General features: G+C 48.5%; 1 protein-coding gene across 1 annotated transcript in view; it reads left to right on the plus strand.

Annotated features, from left to right (window-relative positions):
- CACNA2D2 (calcium voltage-gated channel auxiliary subunit alpha2delta 2) overlaps positions 1-25,326 on the plus strand; it is a 780,863-nt gene that overhangs the window by 604,490 nt on the left and 151,047 nt on the right. The window contains exons 16-22 of the mRNA XM_053721110.1: positions 92-163; positions 15,346-15,420; positions 16,755-16,829; positions 17,141-17,212; positions 18,146-18,217; positions 18,306-18,367; positions 23,887-23,963. Coding sequence (XP_053577085.1) covers positions 92-163; positions 15,346-15,420; positions 16,755-16,829; positions 17,141-17,212; positions 18,146-18,217; positions 18,306-18,367; positions 23,887-23,963 — 505 coding nt within the window. The remainder of the gene's footprint in view (positions 1-91; positions 164-15,345; positions 15,421-16,754; positions 16,830-17,140; positions 17,213-18,145; positions 18,218-18,305; positions 18,368-23,886; positions 23,964-25,326) is intronic.

A 25,326-nucleotide genomic window follows, 5' to 3' on the forward strand; every position in this document is an offset into this window, starting at 1 on the left:
TTAACCCCTGCAAAGGGACATCTGTTTATTAACACACTTATAATTTATTATTTATACTTAGCTTTTCTCTAATTTGTCCTTTTTTTTGTAGGGTCTTGGATTAGTTGTTACAGGAACTTTACCTGTGTTCAACCTGACAGAGGATCCAGGAAGTGCAGGGAAGGTGAGACACAGAGGGCTAAATTACAATTTGAGCGCACAAGAAGAGGAACAGAGCAGATACAAATATAAGCACAGAGCAGACTGAGAGAGGGGGCAAATACAGATATAGAGCAGAGTGAGAGAGGGGGCAAGTACAGACACAGAGCAGACAGAGAGGGGACAAGTACAGACATAGAGCAGACTGAGAGGGGACAACTATAGACACAGAGCAGACTGAGAGAGGGGACAAGTACAGACACAGAGCAGACAGAGAGGGGGCAAGTACAGACACAGAGCAGACAGAGAGGGGACAAGTACAGACACAGAGCAGACTGAGAGGAGACAAGTACAGACACAGAGCAGACAGAGAGGGGACAAGTACAGACACAGAGCAGACTGAGAGGGGACAAGTACAGACACAGAGCAGACAGAGAGGGGGCAAGTACAGACACAGAGCAGACTGAGAGGGGACAAGTACAGACACAGAGCAGACAGAGAGGGGGCAAGTACAGACACAGAGCAGACAGAGAGAGGGCAAGTACAGACACAGAGCAGACAGAGAGGGGGCAAGTACAGACACAGAGCAGACAGAGAGTGGGCAAGTACAGACACAGGGCAGACAGAGAGGGGGCAAGTACAGACACAGAGCAGACAGAGAGGGGACAAGTACAGACACAGAGCAGACTGAAAGAGGGGACAACTATAGACACAGAGCAGACTGAGAGAGGACAAGTATAGACACAGAGCAGACTGAGAGGGGACAACTATAGACACAGAGCAGACAGAGAGGGGACAAGTACAGACACAGAGCAGACTGAGAGGGGACAAGTACAGACACAGAGCAGACTGAAAGAGGGGACAACTATAGACACAGAGCAGACTGAGAGAGGACAAGTATAGACACAGAGCAGACTGAGAGGGGACAACTATAGACACAGAGCAGACTGAGAGGGGACAAGTATAGACACAGAGCAGACTGAGAGGGGACAAGTATAGACACAGAGCAGACTGAGAGGGGACAAGTACAGACACTGAGCAGACTGAGAGAGGGGACAAGTATAGTCACAGAGCAGACTGAGAGATGGGATAAGTACAGACACTGAGCAGACTGAGAGAGGGGACAAGTATAGACACAGAGCAGACAGAGGGGGTAAGTATAGACACAGAGCAGACTGAGAGGGGACAACTATAGACACAGAGCAGACTGAGAGAGGGGACAAGTACAGACACTGAGCAGACTGAGAGGGGACAACTATAGACACAGAGCAGACTGAGAGAGGGCACAAGTATAGATGCAGAGCAGACTGAGAGGGGACAAATACAGACACTGAGCAGACAGAGAGGGGACAAGTACAGGACACAGAGCAGACTGAGAGGGGACAAGTATAGACACAGAGCAGACTGAGAGGGGACAAGTACAGACACTGAGCAGACAGAGAGGGGACAAGTATAGACACAGAGCAGAGTGAGAGGGGACAACTATAGACACAGAGCAGACTGAGAGTGGACAAATATAGACACAGAGCAGACTGAGAGTGGACAAGTATAGACACAGAGCAGACTGAGAGGGGACAAGTACAGACACTGAGCAGACTGAGAGAGGGGACAAGTATAGACACAGAGCAGAGTGAGAGGGGACAACTATAGACACAGAGCAGACTGAGAGTGGACAAATATAGACACAGAGTAGACTGAGAGGGGACAAGTATAGACACAGAGCAGACTGAGAGGGGACAACTATAGACACAGAGCAGACTGAGAGGGGACAACTATAGACACAGAGCAGACTGAGAGGGGACAACTATAGACACAGAGCAGACTGAGAGGGGACAACTATAGACACAGAGCAGACTGAGAGGGGACAACTATAGACACAGAGCAGACTGAGAGAGGGGACAAGTACAGACACAGAGCAGACAGAGAGGGGGCAAGTACAGACACAGAGCAGACAGAGAGGGGACAAGTACAGACACAGAGCAGACTGAGAGGGGACAAGTAGAGACACAGAGCAGACAGAGAGGGGACAAGTACAGACACAGAGCAGACTGAGAGGGGACAAGTACAGACACAGAGCAGACAGAGAGGGGGCAAGTACAGACACAGAGCAGACTGAGAGGGGACAAGTACAGACACAGAGCAGACAGAGAGGGGGCAAGTACAGACACAGAGCAGACAGAGAGAGGGCATGTACAGACACAGAGCAGACAGATAGGGGGCAAGTACAGACACTGAGCAGACAGAGAGGGGACAAGTATAGACACAGAGCAGAGTGAGAGGGGACAACTATAGACACAGAGCAGACTGAGAGTGGACAAATATAGACACAGAGCAGACTGAGAGTGGACAAGTATAGACACAGAGCAGATTGAGAGGGGACAAGTACAGACACTGAGCAGACTGAGAGAGGGGACAAGTATAGACACAGAGCAGAGTGAGAGGGGACAACTTTAGACACAGAGCAGACTGAGAGTGGACAAATATAGACACAGAGTAGACTGAGAGTGGACAAGTATAGACACAGAGCAGACTGAGAGGGGACAACTATAGACACAGAGCAGACTGAGAGGGGACAACTATAGACACAGAGCAGACTGAGAGGGGACAACTATAGACACAGAGCAGACTGAGAGGGGACAACTATAGAGACAGAGCAGACTGAGAGAGGGGACAAGTACAGACACAGAGCAGACAGAGAGGGGGCAAGTACAGACACAGAGCAGACAGAGAGGGGACAAGTACAGACACAGAGCAGACTGAGAGGGGACAAGTAGAGACACAGAGCAGACAGAGAGGGGACAAGTACAGACACAGAGCAGACTGAGAGGGGACAAGTACAGACACAGAGCAGACAGAGAGGGGGCAAGTACAGACACAGAGCAGACTGAGAGGGGACAAGTACAGACACAGAGCAGACAGAGAGGGGGCAAGTACAGACATAGAGCAGACAGAGAGAGGGCATGTACAGACACAGAGCAGACAGATAGGGGGCAAGTACAGACACAGAGCAGACAGAGAGGGGGCAAGTACAGACACAGAGCAGACAGAGAGTGGGCAAGTACAGACACAGGGCAGACAGAGAGGGGGCAAGTACAGACACAGAGCAGACAGAGAGGGGACAAGTACAGACACAGAGCAGACTGAGAGGGGACAAGTACAGACACAGAGGAGACTGAAAGAGGGGACAACTATAGACACAGAGCAGACTGAGAGAGGACAAGTACAGACACAGAGCAGACAGAGAGGGGGCAAGTACAGACACAGAGCAGACAGAGAGGGGGCAAGTACAGACACAGAGCAGACAGAGAGGGGACAAGTACAGACACAGAGCAGACTGAGAGGGGACAAGTACAGACACAGAGCAGACTGAAAGAGGGGACAACTATAGACACAGAGCAGACTGAGAGAGGACAAGTATAGACACAGAGCAGACTGAGAGGGGACAACTATAGACACAGAGCAGACTGAGAGGGGACAAGTATAGACACAGAGCAGACTGAGAGGGGACAAGTATAGACACAGAGCAGACTGAGAGGGGACAAGTGCAGACACTGAGCAGACTGAGAGAGGGGACAAGTATAGTCACAGAGCAGACTGAGAGAGGGGATAAGTACAGACACTGAGCAGACTGAGAGAGGGGACAAGTATAGACACAGAGCAGACAGAGGGGGTAAGTATAGACACAGAGCAGACTGAGAGGGGACAACTATAGACACAGAGCAGACTGAGAGAGGGGACAAGTACAGACACTTAGCAGACTGAGAGGGGACAACTATAGACACAGAGCAGACTGAGAGAGGGCACAAGTATAGATGCAGAGCAGACTGAGAGAGGGGACAAATACAGACACTGAGCAGACAGAGAGGGGACAAGTACAGGACACAGAGCAGACTGAGAGGGGACAAGTATAGACACAGAGCAGACTGAGAGGGGACAAGTACAGACACTGAGCAGACAGAGAGGGGACAAGTATAGACACAGAGCAGAGTGAGAGGGGACAACTATAGACACAGAGCAGAGTGAGAGGAGACAACTATAGACACAGAGCAGACTGAGAGTGGACAAGTATAGACACAGAGCAGACTGAGAGGGGACAAGTACAGACACTGAGCAGACTGAGAGAGGGGACAAGTATAGACACAGAGCAGAGTGAGAGGGGACAACTATAGACACAGAGCAGACTGAGAGTGGACAAATATAGACACAGAGTAGACTGAGAGGGGACAAGTATAGACACAGAGCAAACTGAGAGTGGACAAGTATAGACACAGAGCAGACTGAGAGGGGACAACTATAGACACAGAGCAGACTGAGAGGGGACAACTATAGACACAGAGCAGACTGAGAGGGGACAACTATAGACACAGAGCAGACTGAGAGAGGGGACAAGTACAGACACTGAGCAGACTGAGAGGGGACAACTATAGACACAGAGCAGACTGAGAGAGGACAAGTATAGACACAGAGCAGACTGAGAGGGGACAACTATAGACACAGAGCAGACTGAGAAAGGGGACAAGTACAGACACTGAGCCGACAGAGGGGACAACTATAGACGCAGAGTAGACTGAGAGAGGGGACAAGTATAGACACAGAGCAGACTGAGAGGGGACAACTATAGACACAGAGCAGACTGAGAGGGGACAACTATAGACACAGAGCAGACTGAGAGGGGACAACTATAGACACAGAGCAGACTGAGAGAGGACAAGTATAGACACAGAGCAGACTGAGAGGGGACAACTATAGACACAGAGCAGACTGAGAAAGGGGACAAGTACAGACACTGAGCCGACAGAGGGGACAACTATAGACGCAGAGTAGACTGAGAGAGGCTACAAGTATAGACACAGAGCAGACTGAGAGAGGGGACAAGTATAGACGCAGAGCAGACTGAGAGGGGACAACTATAGACACAGAGCAGACTGAGAGGGGACAAGTATAGACACAGAGCAGACTGAGAGGGGACAACTATAGACACAGAGCAGACTGAGAGAGGGGACAAGTACAGACACTGAGCAGACTGAGAGGGGACAAGTACAGACACTGAGCAGACTGAGAGGGGACAAGTACAGACACTGAGCAGACTGAGAGGGGACAGGTATAGACACAGAGCAGACTGAGAGGGGACAACTATAGACACAGAGCAGACTGAGAGAGGGGACAAGTACAGACACTGAGCAGACTGAGAGGGGACAACTATAGACACAAAGTAGACTGAGAGAGGGGACAAGTATAGACACAGAGCAGACTGAGATAGGGGACAAGTATAGACGCAGAGCAGACTGAGAGAGGACAAATACAGACACTGAGCAGACTGAGAGAGGGGACAAGTACAGACACTGAGCAGACTGAGAGGGGCAAATATAGACACAGAGCAGACTGAGAGAGGGGACAATTACAGACACTGAGCAGACTGAGAGGGGGACAAGTATAGACACAGAGCCGACTGAGAGAGGGGACAAGTACAGACACAGAGCAGACTGAGAGGGGACAAGTACAGACACTGAGCAGACTGAGAGAGGGGACAAGTATAGACACAAAGCAGACTGAGAGAGGGGACAAGTATAGACACAAAGCAGACAGAGAGGGGACAAGTATAGACACAGAGCAGACTGAGAAAGGGGACAGGTATAGACACAGAGCAGACTGAGAGAGGGGACAGGTATAGACACAGAGCAGACTGAGAGAGGGGACAAGTACAGACACAGAGCAGACTGAGAGGGGACAAGTACAGACACAGAGCAGACTGAGAGAGGGGACAAGTATAGACACAAAGCACTCAGAGAGGGGACAGATATAGACACAGAGTAGACTGAGAGAGGGAACAAGTACAGACACAGAGCAGACTGAGAGGGGACAAGGACAGACACAGAGCAGACAGAGAGGGGACAAGTATAGACACAGAGCTAACTGAGAGAGGGGACAGGTATAGACACAGAGCAGACTGAGAGAGGGGACAAGTATAGACACAGAGCAGACTGAGAGAGGGGACAAGTATAGACACAGAGTAGACTGAGAGGGGACAAGTACAGACACAGAGCAGAGTGAGAGGGGGGACAAGTATAGACACAGAGCAGAGTGATAGAGGGGACAAGTATAGACACAGAGCAGACAGAGGAGACAAGTATAAACACAGAGCAGACTGAGAGAGGGGACAAGTACAGACACAGAGCAGACTGAGAGGGGGGACAAATATAGACAAAGAACAGACTGAGAGAGGGGACTGGTATAGACACAGAGCAGACTGAGATGGGACAAGTATAGACACAAAGTATACTGAGATAGGGGACAAGTATAGACACAAAGCACACTGAGATAGGGGACAAGTATAGACACAGAGCAGACTGAGAGAGGGGACACGTATAGACACAGAGCAGACTGAGAGAGGGGACAAGTATATACACAGAGCAGACTGAGAGAGGGAACTGGTATAGACACAGAGCAGACTGAGAGGGGACAAGTATAGACACAAAGTATACTGAGAGGGGACAAGTATAGACACAAAGCAGACTGAGATAGGGGACAAGTATAGACACAGAGCAGACTGAGAGAGGGGACAAGTATAGACACAAAGCAGACTGAGAGAGGGGACAAGTATAGACACAGAGCAGACTGAGAGAGGACAAGTATAGACACAGAGCAGACTGAGAGGGGACAACTATAGACACAGAGCAGACTGAGAAAGGGGACAAGTACAGACACTGAGCCGACAGAGGGGACAACTATAGACGCAGAGTAGACTGAGAGAGGCTACAAGTATAGACACAGAGCAGACTGAGAGAGGGGACAAGTATAGACGCAGAGCAGACTGAGAGGGGACAACTATAGACACAGAGCAGACTGAGAGGGGACAAGTATAGACACAGAGCAGACTGAGAGGGGACAACTATAGACACAGAGCAGACTGAGAGAGGGGACAAGTACAGACACTGAGCAGACTGAGAGGGGACAAGTACAGACACTGAGCAGACTGAGAGGGGACAAGTACAGACACTGAGCAGACTGAGAGGGGACAGGTATAGACACAGAGCAGACTGAGAGGGGACAACTATAGACACAGAGCAGACTGAGAGAGGGGACAAGTACAGACACTGAGCAGACTGAGAGGGGACAACTATAGACACAAAGTAGACTGAGAGAGGGGACAAGTATAGACACAGAGCAGACTGAGATAGGGGACAAGTATAGACGCAGAGCAGACTGAGAGAGGACAAATACAGACACTGAGCAGACTGAGAGAGGGGACAAGTACAGACACTGAGCAGACTGAGAGGGGCAAATATAGACACAGAGCAGACTGAGAGAGGGGACAATTACAGACACTGAGCAGACTGAGAGGGGGACAAGTATAGACACAGAGCCGACTGAGAGAGGGGACAAGTACAGACACAGAGCAGACTGAGAGGGGACAAGTACAGACACTGAGCAGACTGAGAGAGAGGGGACAAGTATAGACACAAAGCAGACTGAGAGAGGGGACAAGTATAGACACAAAGCAGACAGAGAGGGGACAAGTATAGACACAAAGCAGACAGAGAGGGGACAAGTATAGACACAGAGCAGACTGAGAAAGGGGACAGGTATAGACACAGAGCAGACTGAGAGAGGGGACAAGTATAGACACAGAGCAGACTGAGAGAGGGGACAAGTACAGACACAGAGCAGACTGAGAGGGGACAAGTACAGACACAGAGCAGACTGAGAGAGGGGACAAGTATAGACACAAAGCACTCAGAGAGGGGACAGGTATAGACACAGAGTAGACTGAGAGAGGGAACAAGTACAGACACAGAGCAGACTGAGAGGGGACAAGGACAGACACAGAGCAGACAGAGAGGGGACAAGTATAGACACAGAGCTAACTGAGAGAGGGGACAGGTATAGACACAGAGCAGACTGAGAGAGGGGACAAGTATAGACACAGAGCAGACTGAGAGAGGGGACAAGTATAGACACAGAGTAGACTGAGAGGGGACAAGTACAGACACAGAGCAGAGTGAGAGGGGGGACAAGTATAGACACAGAGCAGAGTGATAGAGGGGACAAGTATAGACACAGAGCAGACAGAGGAGACAAGTATAAACACAGAGCAGACTGAGAGAGGGGACAAGTACAGACACAGAGCAGACTGAGAGGGGGGACAAATATAGACAAAGAACAGACTGAGAGAGGGGACTGGTATAGACACAGAGCAGACTGAGATGGGACAAGTATAGACACAAAGTATACTGAGATAGGGGACAAGTATAGACACAAAGCACACTGAGATAGGGGACAAGTATAGACACAGAGCAGACTGAGAGAGGGGACACGTATAGACACAGAGCAGACTGAGAGAGGGGACAAGTATATACACAGAGCAGACTGAGAGAGGGAACTGGTATAGACACAGAGCAGACTGAGAGGGGACAAGTATAGACACAAAGTATACTGAGAGGGGACAAGTATAGACACAAAGCAGACTGAGATAGGGGACAAGTATAGACACAGAGCAGACTGAGAGAGGGGACAAGTATAGACACAAAGCAGACTGAGAGAGGGGACAAGTATAGACACAGAGCAGACTGAGAGAGGACAAGTATAGACACAGAGCAGACTGAGAGGGGACAACTATAGACACAGAGCAGACTGAGAAAGGGGACAAGTACAGACACTGAGCCGACAGAGGGGACAACTATAGACGCAGAGTAGACTGAGAGAGGCTACAAGTATAGACACAGAGCAGACTGAGAGAGGGGACAAGTATAGACGCAGAGCAGACTGAGAGGGGACAACTATAGACACAGAGCAGACTGAGAGGGGACAAGTATAGACACAGAGCAGACTGAGAGGGGACAACTATAGACACAGAGCAGACTGAGAGAGGGGACAAGTACAGACACTGAGCAGACTGAGAGGGGACAAGTACAGACACTGAGCAGACTGAGAGGGGACAAGTACAGACACTGAGCAGACTGAGAGGGGACAGGTATAGACACAGAGCAGACTGAGAGGGGACAACTATAGACACAGAGCAGACTGAGAGAGGGGACAAGTACAGACACTGAGCAGACTGAGAGGGGACAACTATAGACACAAAGTAGACTGAGAGAGGGGACAAGTATAGACACAGAGCAGACTGAGATAGGGGACAAGTATAGACGCAGAGCAGACTGAGAGAGGACAAATACAGACACTGAGCAGACTGAGAGAGGGGACAAGTACAGACACTGAGCAGACTGAGAGGGGCAAATATAGACACAGAGCAGACTGAGAGAGGGGACAATTACAGACACTGAGCAGACTGAGAGGGGGACAAGTATAGACACAGAGCCGACTGAGAGAGGGGACAAGTACAGACACAGAGCAGACTGAGAGGGGACAAGTACAGACACTGAGCAGACTGAGAGAGGGGACAAGTATAGACACAAAGCAGACTGAGAGAGGGGACAAGTATAGACACAAAGCAGACAGAGAGGGGACAAGTATAGACACAGAGCAGACTGAGAAAGGGGACAGGTATAGACACAGAGCAGACTGAGAGAGGGGACAGGTATAGACACAGAGCAGACTGAGAGAGGGGACAAGTACAGACACAGAGCAGACTGAGAGGGGACAAGTACAGACACAGAGCAGACTGAGAGAGGGGACAAGTATAGACACAAAGCACTCAGAGAGGGGACAGATATAGACACAGAGTAGACTGAGAGAGGGAACAAGTACAGACACAGAGCAGACTGAGAGGGGACAAGGACAGACACAGAGCAGACTGAGAAAGGGGACAGGTATAGACACAGAGCAGACTGAGAGAGGGGACAGGTATAGACACAGAGCAGACTGAGAGAGGGGACAAGTACAGACACAGAGCAGACTGAGAGGGGACAAGTACAGACACAGAGCAGACTGAGAGAGGGGACAAGTATAGACACAAAGCACTCAGAGAGGGGACAGGTATAGACACAGAGTAGACTGAGAGAGGGAACAAGTACAGACACAGAGCAGACTGAGAGGGGACAAGGACAGACACAGAGCAGACAGAGAGGGGACAAGTATAGACACAGAGCTAACTGAGAGAGGGGACAGGTATAGACACAGAGCAGACTGAGAGAGGGGACAAGTATAGACACAGAGCAGACTGAGAGAGGGGACAAGTATAGACACAGAGTAGACTGAGAGGGGACAAGTACAGACACAGAGCAGAGTGAGAGGGGGGACAAGTATAGACACAGAGCAGAGTGATAGAGGGGACAAGTATAGACACAGAGCAGACAGAGGAGACAAGTATAAACACAGAGCAGACTGAGAGAGGGGACAAGTACAGACACAGAGCAGACTGAGAGGGGGGACAAATATAGACAAAGAACAGACTGAGAGAGGGGACTGGTATAGACACAGAGCAGACTGAGATGGGACAAGTATAGACACAAAGTATACTGAGATAGGGGACAAGTATAGACACAAAGCACACTGAGATAGGGGACAAGTATAGACACAGAGCAGACTGAGAGAGGGGACACGTATAGACACAGAGCAGACTGAGAGAGGGGACAAGTATATACACAGAGCAGACTGAGAGAGGGAACTGGTATAGACACAGAGCAGACTGAGAGGGGACAAGTATAGACACAAAGTATACTGAGAGGGGACAAGTATAGACACAAAGCAGACTGAGATAGGGGACAAGTATAGACACAGAGCAGACTGAGAGAGGGGACAAGTATAGACACAAAGCAGACTGAGAGAGGGGACAAGTATAGACACAGAGCAGACTGAGAGAGGGGACAAGTGTAGACACAGAGCAGACTGAGAGAGGGGACAAGTATAGACACAGAGCAGAATGAGAGAGGGGACAAGTACAGACACAGAGCAGACTGAGAGAGGTGACAAGTACAGACACAGAGCAGACTGAGAGAGGGGACAAGTACAGACACAGAGCAGACTGAGAGGGGGGACAAGTATAGACAGAGCAGACAGAGAGGGGACAAGTACAGACACAGAGCAGACTGAGAGGGGGGGCAAGTATAGACAGAGCAGACTGGGAGAGGGGACAAGTACAGACACAGAGCAGACTGGGAGAGGGGACAGGTATAGACATTGAGTAGACTGAGAGGGGTCAAGTATAGATACAAAGTATACTGAGAGGGGACAAGTATAGACACAAAGTATACTGAGAGGGGACAAGTATAGACACAAAGCAGACAGAGAGGGGACAAGTATAGACACAAAGCAGACAGAGAGGGGACAAGTATAGACACAGAGCAGACTGAGAAAGGGGACAGGTATAGACACAGAGCAGACTGAGAGAGGGGACAGGTATAGACACAGAGCAGACTGAGAGAGGGGACAAGTACAGACACAGAGCAGACTGAGAGGGGACAAGTACAGACACAGAGCAGACTGAGAGAGGGGACAAGTATAGACACAAAGCACTCAGAGAGGGGACAGGTATAGACACAGAGTAGACTGAGAGAGGGAACAAGTACAGACACAGAGCAGACTGAGAGGGGACAAGGACAGACACAGAGCAGACAGAGAGGGGACAAGTATAGACACAGAGCTAACTGAGAGAGGGGACAGGTATAGACACAGAGCAGACTGAGAGAGGGGACAAGTATAGACACAGAGCAGACTGAGAGAGGGGACAAGTATAGACACAGAGTAGACTGAGAGGGGACAAGTACAGACACAGAGCAGAGTGAGAGGGGGGACAAGTATAGACACAGAGCAGAGTGATAGAGGGGACAAGTATAGACACAGAGCAGACAGAGGAGACAAGTATAAACACAGAGCAGACTGAGAGAGGGGACAAGTACAGACACAGAGCAGACTGAGAGGGGGGACAAATATAGACAAAGAACAGACTGAGAGAGGGGACTGGTATAGACACAGAGCAGACTGAGATGGGACAAGTATAGACACAAAGTATACTGAGATAGGGGACAAGTATAGACACAAAGCACACTGAGATAGGGGACAAGTATAGACACAGAGCAGACTGAGAGAGGGGACACGTATAGACACAGAGCAGACTGAGAGAGGGGACAAGTATATACACAGAGCAGACTGAGAGAGGGAACTGGTATAGACACAGAGCAGACTGAGAGGGGACAAGTATAGACACAAAGTATACTGAGAGGGGACAAGTATAGACACAAAGCAGACTGAGATAGGGGACAAGTATAGACACAGAGCAGACTGAGAGAGGGGACAAGTATAGACACAAAGCAGACTGAGAGAGGGGACAAGTATAGACACAGAGCAGACTGAGAGAGGGGACAAGTGTAGACACAGAGCAGACTGAGAGAGGGGACAAGTATAGACACAGAGCAGAATGAGAGAGGGGACAAGTACAGACACAGAGCAGACTGAGAGAGGTGACAAGTACAGACACAGAGCAGACTGAGAGAGGGGACAAGTACAGACACAGAGCAGACTGAGAGGGGGGACAAGTATAGACAGAGCAGACAGAGAGGGGACAAGTACAGACACAGAGCAGACTGAGAGGGGGGGCAAGTATAGACAGAGCAGACAGAGAGGGGACAAGTACAGACACAGAGCAGACTGGGAGAGGGGACAGGTATAGACATTGAGTAGACTGAGAGGGGTCAAGTATAGATACAAAGTATACTGAGAGGGGACAAGTATAGACACAAAGTATACTGAGAGGGGACAAGTATAGACACAAAGCAGACTGAGAGAGGGGACAAGTACAGACACAGAGCAGACTGAGAGAGGGGACAAGTACAGACACAGAGCAGACTGAGAGGGGACATGACAGACACAGAGCAGACTGAGAGGGGGGAAGTATAGACAGAGCAGACTGAGAGAGGGGACAAGTACAGACACAGAGCAGACTGAGAGAGGGGACAAGTACAGACACAGAGCAGACTGAGAGGGGGACAAGTATAGACACAGAGTCAGACTGAGAGAGGGGACAAGTACAGACACAGAGCAGACTGAGAGGGGGACAAGTATAGACACAGAGCAGACTGAGAGAGGGGACAAGTACAGACACAGCAGACTGAGAGGGTACAAGTACAGACACAGAGCAGACTGAGAGAGGGGACAAGTATAGACACAAAGCAGACTGAGAGAGGGGACAAGTATAGACACAAAGCAGACAGAGAGGGGACAAGTATAGACACAGAGCAGACTGAGAAAGGGAACAGGTATAGACACAGAGCAGACTGAGAGAGGGGACAGGTATAGACACAGAGCAGACTGAGAGAGGGGACAAGTACAGACACAGAGCAGACTGAGAGAGGGGACAAGTACAGACACAGAGCAGACTGAGAGGGGACAAGTACAGACACAGAGCAGACTGAGAGAGGGGACAAGTATAGACACAAAGCACTCAGAGAGGGGACAAGTATAGACACAGAGCAGACTGAGAGAGGGGACAGGTATAGACACAGAGCAGACTGAGAGAGGGGACAAGTATAGACACAGAGCAGACTGAGAGAGGGGACAAGTATAGACACAAAGCAGACTGAGAGAGGGGACAAGTATAGACACAGAGCAGACTGAGAGAGGGGACAGGTATAGACACAGAGCAGACTGAGAGAGGGGACAAGTATAGACACAGAGCAGACTGAGAGAGGGGACAAGTATTGACACAGAGTAGACTGAGAGGGGACAAGTACAGACACAGAGCAGAGTGAGAGGGGGGACAAGTATAGACACAGAGCAGAGTGATAGAGGGGACAAGTATAGACACAGAGCAGACAGAGGAGACAAGTATAAACAGAGAGCAGACTGAAAGAGGGGACAACTATAGACACAGAGCAGACTGAGAGAGGACAAGTATAGACACAGAGCAGACTGAGAGGGGACAACTATAGACACAGAGCAGACTGAGAGGGGGGGACAAATATAGACAAAGAACAGACTGAGAGAGGGGACTGGTATAGACACAGAGCAGACTGAGAGGGGACAAGTATAGACACAAAGTTTACTGAGAGGGGACAAATATAGACACAAAGCACACTGAGATAGGGGACAAGTATAGACACAGAGCAGACTGAGAGAGGGGACACGTATAGACACAGAGCAGACTGAGAGAGGGGACAAGTATATACACAGAGCAGACTGAGAGAGGGGACTGGTATAGACACAGAGCAGACTGAGAGGGGACAAGTATAGACACAAAGTATACTGAGAGGGGACAAGTATAGACACAAAGTATACTGAGAGGGGACAAATAAAGACACAAAGCAGACTGAGAGAGGGGACAAGTATAGACACAGAGCAGACTGAGAGAGGGGACAAGTACAGACACAGAGCAGACTGAGAGAGGGAACAAGTACAGACACTGAGCAGACTGAGAGAGAGGACAGGTACAGACACAGAGCAGTCTGAGAGAGGGGACAAGTATAGACACAAAGTTTACTGAGAGGGGACAAATATAGACACAAAGCACACTGAGATAGGGGACAAGTATAGACACAGAGCAGACTGAGAGAGGGGACACGTATAGACACAGAGCAGACTGAGAGAGGGGACAAGTATATACACAGAGCAGACTGAGAGAGGGGACTGGTATAGACACAGAGCAGACTGAGAGGGGACAAGTATAGACACAAAGTATACTGAGAGGGGACAAGTATAGACACAAAGTATACTGAGAGGGGACAAATAAAGACACAAAGCAGACTGAGAGAGGGGACAAGTATAGACACAGAGCAGACTGAGAGAGGGGACAAGTACAGACACAGAGCAGACTGAGAGAGGGAACAAGTACAGACACTGAGCAGACTGAGAGAGAGGACAGGTACAGACACAGAGCAGTCTGAGAGAGGGGACAAGTATAGGCACAGAGCAGACTGAGAGGGGTCAAGTATAGACACAAAGTATACTAAGAAGGGACAAGTATAGACACACATGGGGCATACAGACTGATACACATATGACGCAGACATACAAGGAGGCAAATAGAGGGGCAGACAAATTGATGCATGTATTTTGCAGAAACAGGGGGAGCGGAGAGAGGGGATAGAGACACAGATACATATATGGGATAAACATTGAGATAAAAGAAAAGTAAAGAGGAAATAGCCAAGCCAGTAAGGAAGTATACAGGTTGTCTTTCCTTCTATTCTTTTGTTGTCTTTCTGCTGCACATCTTCTGAAATTCTCTCACTCTTACATCACTCCACCTTCACCATTTTTCCACCATCTACCTAACTTTTTAACCTCATCTATACACTTCTTCCCATTTCTCTTCAGAATCAGCTCATTCTCGGCGTGATGGGCATTGACGTCGCTTTGGAGGATATCCAGAAACTGATGCCCCGATACAGTGTGAGTTTACAGATCTAATAGACTGGGGAGATGTTGGAAAGCATGTGGAGAGAAGGGTGTAAGCTTGGAGTTTATTATATAATGTGGGGAAGCTGTGTTTGAGTTGGAGATTGTTGGGTGGAGGTAGAAGTTGGGGGTGCTCTTGACAAGCTAGAGTGGGATTTTGCATTGTGGTATCTGTTAGCATTGACCTGTATTATGGTGAGTTTTGGGGGAAACCTGCTAGAGTGGGTTATTGGGTACAACCTTAAACTTAGGGTGTACAATTGTTGGGTTTGTGGGTGCAACCTGCTACTTTAGATGCATTGTTATTTGGTGAGTTGTGGAGTCCAACTTTAGATGTTTAAGAGTTCTATTGGTGTGTGAGATGTGATGTTGAACTTACTAGTTTAGGTTCACCACTGGCAGATAGTGTATATACCTTAATGTGTAACTTATGTTGTTGGGTGCAACTTATTATTTTCAGTGTATCATTGATTGGTTGTAGGGTGCAACTATCTAGTTTAGGTGTACTTTTGGTGGGTTGTGGGGTGTAAGGTGCAACTAGCAAGTATACAGGTTGTGGGGTGCAATTAGGTGGGTTAGCTGAACATTTGTTGAGTTGTGGGGTGTAATTAGCTAGCTTGGGTGTGCAATTACTGGGTTTCGATGTGCAGCTAGCAAGTTTGGTTTGCATCATTAGCATGTTGTGTGTAACTAACTAGTTTGGATGAACCATTTTTCGGTTTTGGTGTGTAACTAGCAAGTTTTGTCTATAACATTTGTGGATTGTGGGGTACAACTAGCTAGTATTAGTGTACTTATTAGTGTACTCCCCCTCAATCTCACCCCACAGTGGGTTTTGAGGTGCAGCTAGCAAGCTTGGTCTGCACCATTGGTAGGTTGTCGGGATCAAGTCGCTTTGAATGTAGCACTGATGGGTGCGGGATGTAACTAGCTAGTTTTAGTGTACCATTCAGGGGTTGTGGGGTGCAGCTATCTAGTTTGGATATACCAATGGTAGGCTGTGGATGCAATTAGCTAGTTTGAAGGACCGTTAGTGGGTTTTAATATTCAAATATGTCGTTTTTGGTGTAGCATTGGTGGATTTTAGGGGTGCAATTAGCTAGTTTGGGTGTATTATTAATGGGTAATGAGATGCAACTTGCTATTTTCGGTGTAACAACTAATTAGTTTTGGTATACCATTAGTGTTGTGCAGCTAGTCTGTGTGCACTATTAGTGGGTTGTGGCATGCAACGGTTTATGTTACTTGTGAAGTTAGTGGGTTGTAAAGTAGAGATACTGGGTTTTGGTTTTGCGGAGCTTTGTTCTTACAGGTGTTTCATGTCTTAGTTGGGTGCCAACGGTTACATGTTTGCTATCGATCTTAACGGATACGTCTTGCTGCATCCCAATCTGAAGCCACAGGTAAGGCGAACTAATCGCAAAGCTTCTCACCTATTCATCTCAAGACAAATAGTTTTGGGTACATGAACCTCTTCTGCCCCTTTTGTGCACCTCACATCATTATATATGGCCTCACAGCAATAATCCTATTTTCCTGACCTGAACGTGGTATCCCTTCTGGACACATTTAAACTAAAAGTCCTTACTTAAAGTCACACTTACATTCTAAGGTCACACTATGACTAACATGCACTCTCTTACCATCCACTCACTCTCTCTGATCACCCCCCTGGAATTTTGGTTCTTTTCTGCAGTCTCCTTCTATTTTTCAGATCATTAATTTTCAGGAGCCAGTGACACTGGATTTTCTAGATGCTGAGCTAGAAGATGAGAACAAAGAGGAGGTAAGTGACTATTTTATCATTTTACTTATTTCTTCTTGTTTCCGACTTTCCTCAAATGTGAGCGCTGCGGAATCTGTTGGCGCTCTACAAATAACCAATAATAATGTATATTTCCACAACTATTTCACTTCTTCACACTTCACTCCTTCCTCTTCTTCCCCCCCACTCTTTCACCCACACCTTCCTCCTCCCCTTAATCATACCCCACACCTTCCTCTTCCCCTTATTCCTACCCCACACCTTCCTCTCCCCTCAATCTCACCCACACCTTCCTCTCTCCCTCAATCACACCCTACACCTTCCTCTCCCATTCAATCTTACCCACACCTTCCTCTCCCCTCTCAATCTCACCCCACACCTTCCTCTCCCCCTCAATCTCACTGCACACCTTCTTCTCCCCCTCAATTTTGCCCACAACTTCTTCTCCCCTTCAATCTCACCCCACACATTCTTCTCTCCCTTAATCTCAACCCACACCTTCCTCTCAACCTCACCCACACCTTTCTCTCCCCCTCAATTTCCCCCACACCTTCCTCTCCCCCTCAATCGCACCCCAGACCTTTCTCTCCCCCTCAATCTCACCCCACATCTTCCTCTCCCCCTTAATCTCACCCACACCTTCCTCTCAACCTCAATCTCACCCACACCTTCCTCTCCCCCCTCAATCTTACCCACACCTTCCCATCCCCCTCATCATCCCAAGCCTTCCTCTTCCCCTCAATCTCAATTTACACCTTCCTCTTCCCCTCAATCTTACCCCCACACCTTCTTCTCCCACTCCATATCACCTTGCAGCTTTCTCTCCGCTTTACCATATATCGACCTACCATTATATCCTTTGTCCCTTAATGCCCTCTCCATCTTACATGTATGTCTCACCTACTGCACCCTCTATACTCTACCCATTCTCTTTTTTTGTGTTTTCTGCCTCAGATACGCAAGAGCATGATAGATGGCATGGAAGGTCAGAGATTTATCCGCACATTGGTGAAGTCTCTAGACGAGGTAATAATGAAGCCACAGTTTGCGTGATACATGTAGCATTTGTTGTGTATGTAGCGAAGGATGACACCTCTATGTTTCCTTCCCATAGAGATACATTGACGAGGCTGGAAGAACTTACAATTGGGCTCCAATACACAGCACAAATTACAGGTGAGAGAGCTGCAAACTGCATGGAATAGTTAAGAATAGCGAGACATACAAGAAGGGCAGGAGGCCACGTCCAAAGGGAAGGAGATAAATAAAGGAAGAACATAAATAAATACTCAGCGCTGCACTCCCACAATGCTTTGCTTTGTCTTTGTTCAGTGTTTTGCTGCCATCTGCCGGAGAGATTTGTTAAATGCATTTCCTATAGATCATAAAAAATTGAGGCAAATCATTATGTAGTATTTATGTTTGATTGCATGCACTGATAGTAATAGATTTTTTAATAATTACTTATTTAGGTTGTGCATAAAGCTGACATTTTGTAAGCTTATATTCCCTGTTAGCAAACTGCATTTGAATAAACATTTTTAGAGAAAACTAATAAAAGAATAATTATCTTCGTTATCCTATTAACAATGCTGTTCAGAAGATGAATATCCTAGGCTCAGGTAGAGATTTAGAATCAGCAAAAGAAAATAGAGAAATCAAGTGCAGAAAGGGGATAGGCGCTACCTACAGACTGGCAAGGCTAGTTGTAAACTATATTGTTTCAGAATCATAAATAGGGAGCAAATACAGTAGACAGTAGGGTGAGCAGGGTCAGTAACTGAGGGTGAGAGCAGTCAGTAGTAGGATAAGCAGGGTCAGTAGATGAGGGTGAGAGCAGTCAGTAGTAGGGTGATCAGGGTCAGTAGCTGAGGGTGAGAGCATTCAGTAGTAGGGTGAGAGCAGTCAGTAGTAGGGTGAGCAGGGTCAGTAGATGAGGGTGAGAGCAGTCAGTAGTAGGGTGATCAGGGTCAGTAGATGAGGTTGAGAGCAGTCAGTAGTAGGATGATCAGGGTCAGTAGATGAGGGTGAGAGCAGTCAGTAGTAGGGTGATCAGGGTCAGTAGATGAGGGTGAGAGCAGTCAGTAGTAGGGTGATCAGGGTCAGTAGATGAGGGGGAGAGCAGTCAGTAGTAGGGTGATCAGGGTCAGTAGATGAGGGTGATCGCAGTAGGGTGAGCAGGGTCAGTAACTGAGGGTGAGAGCAGTCAGTAGTAGGGTGATCAGGGTCAGTAGATGAGGGTGAGAGCAGTCAGTAGTAGGGTGATCAGGGTCAGTAGATGAGGGGGAGAGCAGTCAGTAGTAGGGTGATCAGGGTCAGTAGATGAGGGTGAGAGCAGTCAGTAGTAGGGTGATCAGTGTCAGTAGATGAGGATGAGAGCAGTCAGTAGTAGGGTGATCATGGTCAGTAGATGAGGGTGAGAGCAGTCAGTAGTAGGGTGATCAGGGTCAGTAGATGAGGGGGAGAGCAGTCAGTAGTAGGGTGATCAGGGTCAGTAGATGAGGGTGATCGCAGTAGGGTGAGCAGGGTCAGTAACTGAGGGGGAGAGCAGTCAGTAGTAGGGTGAGCAGGGTCAGTAGATTAGGGTGAGAGCAGTCAGTAGTAGGGTGATCAGGGTCAGTAGCTGAGGGTGAGAGCAGTCAGTAGTAGGGTGAGCAGGGTCAGTAGATGAGGGTGAGAGCAGTCAGTAGTAGGGTGATCAGGGTCAGTAGATGAGGGTGAGAGCAGTCAGTAGTAGGGTGATCAGGGTCAGTAGATGAGGGTGAGAGCAGTCAGTAGTAGGGTGATCAGGGTCAGAAGATGAGGGTGAGAGCAGTCAGTAGTAGGGTGATCAGGGTCAGTAGATGAGGGGGAGAGCAGTCAGTAGTAGGGTGATCAGGGTCAGTAGATGACGGTGATCGCAGTAGGGTGAGCAGGGTCAGTAACTGAGGGGGAGAGCAGTCAGCAGTAGGGTAAGCAGGGTCAGTAGATGAGGGTGAGAGCAGTCAGCAGTAGGGTAATCAGGGTCAGTAACTGAGGGTGAGAGTAGTCAGCAGTAGGGTGATCAGGGTCAGTAGATGAGGGTGATCAGGGTCATTAACTGAGGGTGAGAACAGCAGGGAGATCAGGGTCAGTAGATGACGGTAAGAGCAGTCAGTAGTAGGGTGATCAGGGTCAGTTAATGAGGTTGAGAGCAGTCAGTAGTAGGGTGATCAGGGTCAGTAGATAAGTGTGAGAGCAGTCAATAGTAGGGTGAGCAGGGTCAGTAGATGAGGGTGAGAGCAGTCAGTAGTAGGGTGATCAGGGTCAGTAGATGAGGGTGACAGCAGTAGGGTGAGCAGGGTCAGTAACTGAGGGTGAGAGCAGTCAGTAGTAGGGTGATCAGGGTCAGTAGATGAGGGTGAGAGCAGTCAGCAGTAGGGTGATCAGGGTCAGTAGATAAGGGTGAGAGCAGTCAATAATAGGGTGAGCAGGGTCTGTAGATGAGGGTGAGAGCAGTCGGTAGTAGGGTGATCAGGGTCAGTAGATGAGGGTGAGAGCAGTCAGTAGTAGGGTGATCAGGGTCAGTAGATGAGGATGACAGCAGTAGGGTGAGCAGGGTCAGTAACTGAGGGTGAGAGCAGTCAGTAGTAGGGTGATCAGGGTCAGTAGATGAGGGTGAGAGCAGTCAGTAGTAGGGTGATCAGGGTCATTAACTGACGGTGAGAGCAGTCAGTAGTAGGGTGATCAGGGTCAGTTAATGAGGATGAGAGCAGTCAGCAGTAGGGTGAGCAGGGTCAGTAGATGAGGGTGAGAGCAGTCAGTAGTAGGGTGAGCATGGTCAGTAGATGAGGGTGAGAGCAGTCAGCAGTAGGGTGATCAGGGTCAGTAGATGAGGGTGAGAGCAGTCAGCAGTAGGGTGATCAGGGTCAGTAGATGAGGGTGAGAGCAGTAGGGTGAGCATGGTCAGTAACTGAGGGTGAGAGCAGACAGTAGTAGGGTTATCAGGGTCAGTAGATGAGGGTGAGAGCAGTCAGTAGTAGGGTGATCAGGGTCATTAACTGAGGGTGAGAGCAGTCAGTAGTAGGGTGATCAGGGTCAGTTAATGAGGGTGAGAGCAGTCAGTAGTAGGGTGAGCAGGGTCAGTAGATGAGGGTGAGAGCAGTCAGTAGTAGGGTGAGCATGGTCAGTAGATGAGGGTGAGAGCAGTCAGCAGTAGGGTGATCAGGGTCAGTAGATGATGGTGAGAGCAGTCAGCAGTAGGGTGATCAGGGTTAGTTAATGAGGGTGAGAGCAGTCAGTAGTAGGGTGATCAGGGTCAGTAGATGAGGGTGAGAGCAGTCAGTAGTAGAGTAATCAGGGTCAGTAGATGAGGGTGAGAGCAGTCAATAGTAGGGTGATGAGGGTCAGTAGATGAGGGTGAGAACAGTCAGTAGTAGGGTGATCAGGGTCAGTAGATGAGGGGGAGAGCAGTCAGTAGTAGGGTGATCAGGGTCAGTAGATGAGGGTGATCGCAGTAGGATGAGCAGGGTCAGTAACTGAGGGGGAGAGCAGTCAGTAGTAGGCTGATCAGGGTCAGTAGATGAGGGTGAGAGCAGTCAGTAGTAGGGTGATCAGGGTCAGTAGATGAGGGGGAGAGCAGTCAGTAGTAGGGTGATCAGGGTCAGTAGATGAGGGTGAGAGCAGTCAGTAGTAGGGTGATCAGGGTCAGTAGAGGAGGGTGAGAGCAGTCAGTTGTAGGGTGATCAGGGTCAGTAGATGAGGGTGAGAGCAGTCAGTAGTAGGGTGATCAGGGTCAGTAGATGAGGGGGAGAGCAGTCAGTAGTAGGGTGATCAGGGTCAATAGATGAGGGTGATCGCAGTAGGGTGAGCAGGGTCAGTAACTGAGGGCGAGAGCAGTCAGCAGTAGGGTAAGCAGGGTCAGTATATGAGGGTGAGAGCAGTCAGCAGTAGGGTGATCAGGGTCAGTAACTGAGGGTGAGAGTAGTCAGCAGTAGGGTGATCAGGGTTAGTAGATGAGGGTGAGAGCAGTCAGCAGTAGGGTGATTAGGGTCAGTAGATGAGGGTGAGAGTAGTCAGCAGTAGGGTGAGAAGGGTCATTAACTGAGGGTGAGAGCAGTCAGCAGTAGGGTGATCAGGGTCATTAACTGAGGGTCAGAGCAGCAGGGTGATCAGGGTCAGTAGATGAGGGTAAGAGCAGTCAGTAGTAGGGTGATCAGGGTCAGTTAATGAGGGTGAGAGCAGTCAGTAGTAGGGTGATCAGGGTCAGTAGATAAGGGTGAGAGCAGTCAATAGTAGGGTCAGCAGGGTCAGTAGATGAGGGTGAGATCAGTCAGTAGTAGGGTGATCAGGGTCAGTAGATGAGGGTGAGAGCAGTCGGTAGTAGGGTGATCAGGGTCAGTAGATGAGGGTGACAGCAGTAGGGTGAGCAGGGTCAGTAACTGAGGGTTAGAGCAGTCAGTAGTATGCTGATCAGGGTCAGTAGATGAGGGTGAGAGCAGTCAGTAGTAGGGTGATCAGGGTCATTAACTGAGGGTTAGAGCAGTCAGTAGTAGGGTGATCAGGGTCAGTAGATGAGGGTGACAGCAGTCAGCAGTAGGGTGATCAGGGTCAGTAGATGAGGGGGAGAGCAGTCAGTAGTAGGGTGATCAGGGTCAGTAGATAAGGGTGAGAGAAGTCAATAGTAGGGTGAGCAGGGTCAGTTGTAGGGTGATGAGGGTGAGAGCAGTCAGTAGTAGGGTGATCACGGTCAGTAGATGAGGGTGACAGCAGTAGGGTGAGCAGGGTCAGTAACTGAGGGTGAGAGCAGTCAGTAGTAGGGTGATCAGGGTCAGTAGATGAGGGTGAGAGCAGTCAGTAGTAGGGTGATCAGGGTCATTAACTGAGGGTGAGAGCAGTCAGTAGTAGGGTGAGCAGGGTCAGTTAATGAGGGTGAGAGCAGTCAGTAGTAGGGTGAGCAGGGTCAGTAGATGAGGGTGAGAGCAGTCAGTAGTAGGGTGAGCATGGTCAGTAGATGAGGGTGAGAGCAGTCAGCAGTAGGGTGATCAGGGTCAGTAGATGAGGGTGAGAGCAGTCAGCAGTAGGGTGATCAGGGTCAGTTAATGAGGGTGAGAGCAGTCAGTAGTAGGGTGATCAGGGTCAGTAACTGAGGGTGAGAGCAGTCAGTAGTAGGGTGAGCAGGGTCAGTAGATGAGGGTGAGAGCAGTCAGTAGTAGGGTGATCGGGGTCACTTAATGAGGGTGACAGCAGTCAACAGACAGTAGGGTGATCACATAAAGCACATACTTTTCTTATGATAAACTTATTCACTAATGTTTCTTGACCTATATTAACACCATCTTTGTCCTTTTTCTTTCATATCTTTATTTTGACTCTGATCACTTTTTTGCATCAAACCCCTAAAATATTGTTTATTCTCCCAACTGCTGATTCTCTTCCCTTTCACTGTTCTCATTTCTCCTTCTCTTGCTGTTACCCCATATCTTATGTTCCCTGCTTACCTATTTCCTATACCTACACTACTATTTACACCTCCCTTCCTCTCTATCCCTCTCCTTCTCAATACTCTCTTTTTAAATTCCTTTTCTGTGTCTCCCTTAACCTCTGTTTCTCATTTTCCCCATTTTTACTTTCTTACTTTTTACCTTCTTCCCTATTTTGTTTTAATTTCACTTGGTGTCTACAAATTGTCTTCCTTTTCCCATACGTCCTCTTTTTCTCTCTGCCGCCCCCTGCAGCTTGGGTTTGGTGTTGCCTCCATATAGCTCTTACTACCTCCGTGCAAATCTCAGTGATCAGATCCTCCAGGTGCAGTGTAAGTTCCCTTCTTGCTTGTGTGTCCTTCTTCCCCCCATGCTCACGCCTGCCCCCGGCCACCCCCCAGATGTGGCAATATTGGGGGGCTAGTCGGGGGGCGAGGGCAGTAGTCGGCGCTGCATGCAGAGCCCGGCAGAGCCTCACAGACATTTAATGCCTGAGAGGTTTGCATGAATCTTCTCCTTTCATCCAATTCATAATGAGTGTCTTTTAGTTTGATTTATCTCTGCCTCTGTCTCTACCTTTATTGCTGCTTTATCTGTCTCTCTGCAGTTATCTTCTCTTTTTTGTCATGTTTCTCTTTATTCTCTTAACCATCTTCTTTCAGACATACACCCTCACTCCCCCTCCCAATTCTATCTGAATAAACTGTTACATTACCTTACTGTCTCTCCTTCCCTCTGTCTTCACTCAGTTCTTCTTGTTATCTCTTTATGATCTCTTCAAAAACATTGTTTTTGTCTCTTGATACTTCTCTTCATTCCTCCATCCTTCTTTTATTACTTCCATCTGTCCTTACCATCCTATCTTGTTTATTTTCATTATTTTCTCCCCATTCTTTCTTCTCTTCTTATGTTTAATCCCTTACCTTTTTTCATATATCTTCCCTTCCTCCCTTCCTTCCATGCTACCCTCCCTTCCTTACTTCCTTCCCTTCATTACTTTGCCTCTCTTCCTTCCTTCCTTCCTTCCCTCCCTCCCTACCTTCCTCTCTTCCTTCCCTCCCTTCCATTCTTTCCTCCCTTCCTTACCACCCTTTCCTCCATCCCTTCCTCCCTCTCTTCCTCCCTCTCTTCCTCCCTCCCACCCTTCCTTTCCTCCTTTCCATCCTTCCCTTCCTTCCTTCCACCCTTTTCTCTCCCTCCTTCCTTCTGTCATTTTTTATTTCACCCTTTTCTTTGTGTCATTCCTTCACAGCCTTTCCTTCATTCCTTCCCTCCATCCCATACTGTCTTTTTTCTTATATTTCCTTCCCTCCTTACAATCCCTACTTATCTTCATTCCATCTGTTCTTTTTCACTTCCTGCTTCTTCTCTAATAATTACAAATGTTCTTTACTTGGTTCTTTCATTTCTCCTCAGCCCTTCCAGTCTTCTTACATAGTTCTAAATCCCATTCACTTCTCTTTATATTTCTCTTTCTTTCTCCCCCTTTGTTCTAACATCTCCATTTTATTACCTTCAGGCTCTCAAATTATTTATTCTATTTTTCTTTTTTTACATCGTACTTCTCTCTTTTTCTTCTCTCTTTATTCATCTGATCTTCCCTTCAATTCTCTTCTTTCTCCTTTCCCTCTGATTATTCTTGTTCTCTGTCTCTTGTCTTCTGCTGGTTCTCATTTTCATCTCTTCTCTCCACCC

This window comes from Bombina bombina, chromosome 7, assembly GCF_027579735.1.
Source record: "Bombina bombina isolate aBomBom1 chromosome 7, aBomBom1.pri, whole genome shotgun sequence".
Lineage (NCBI taxonomy): Eukaryota > Metazoa > Chordata > Amphibia > Anura > Bombinatoridae > Bombina > Bombina bombina.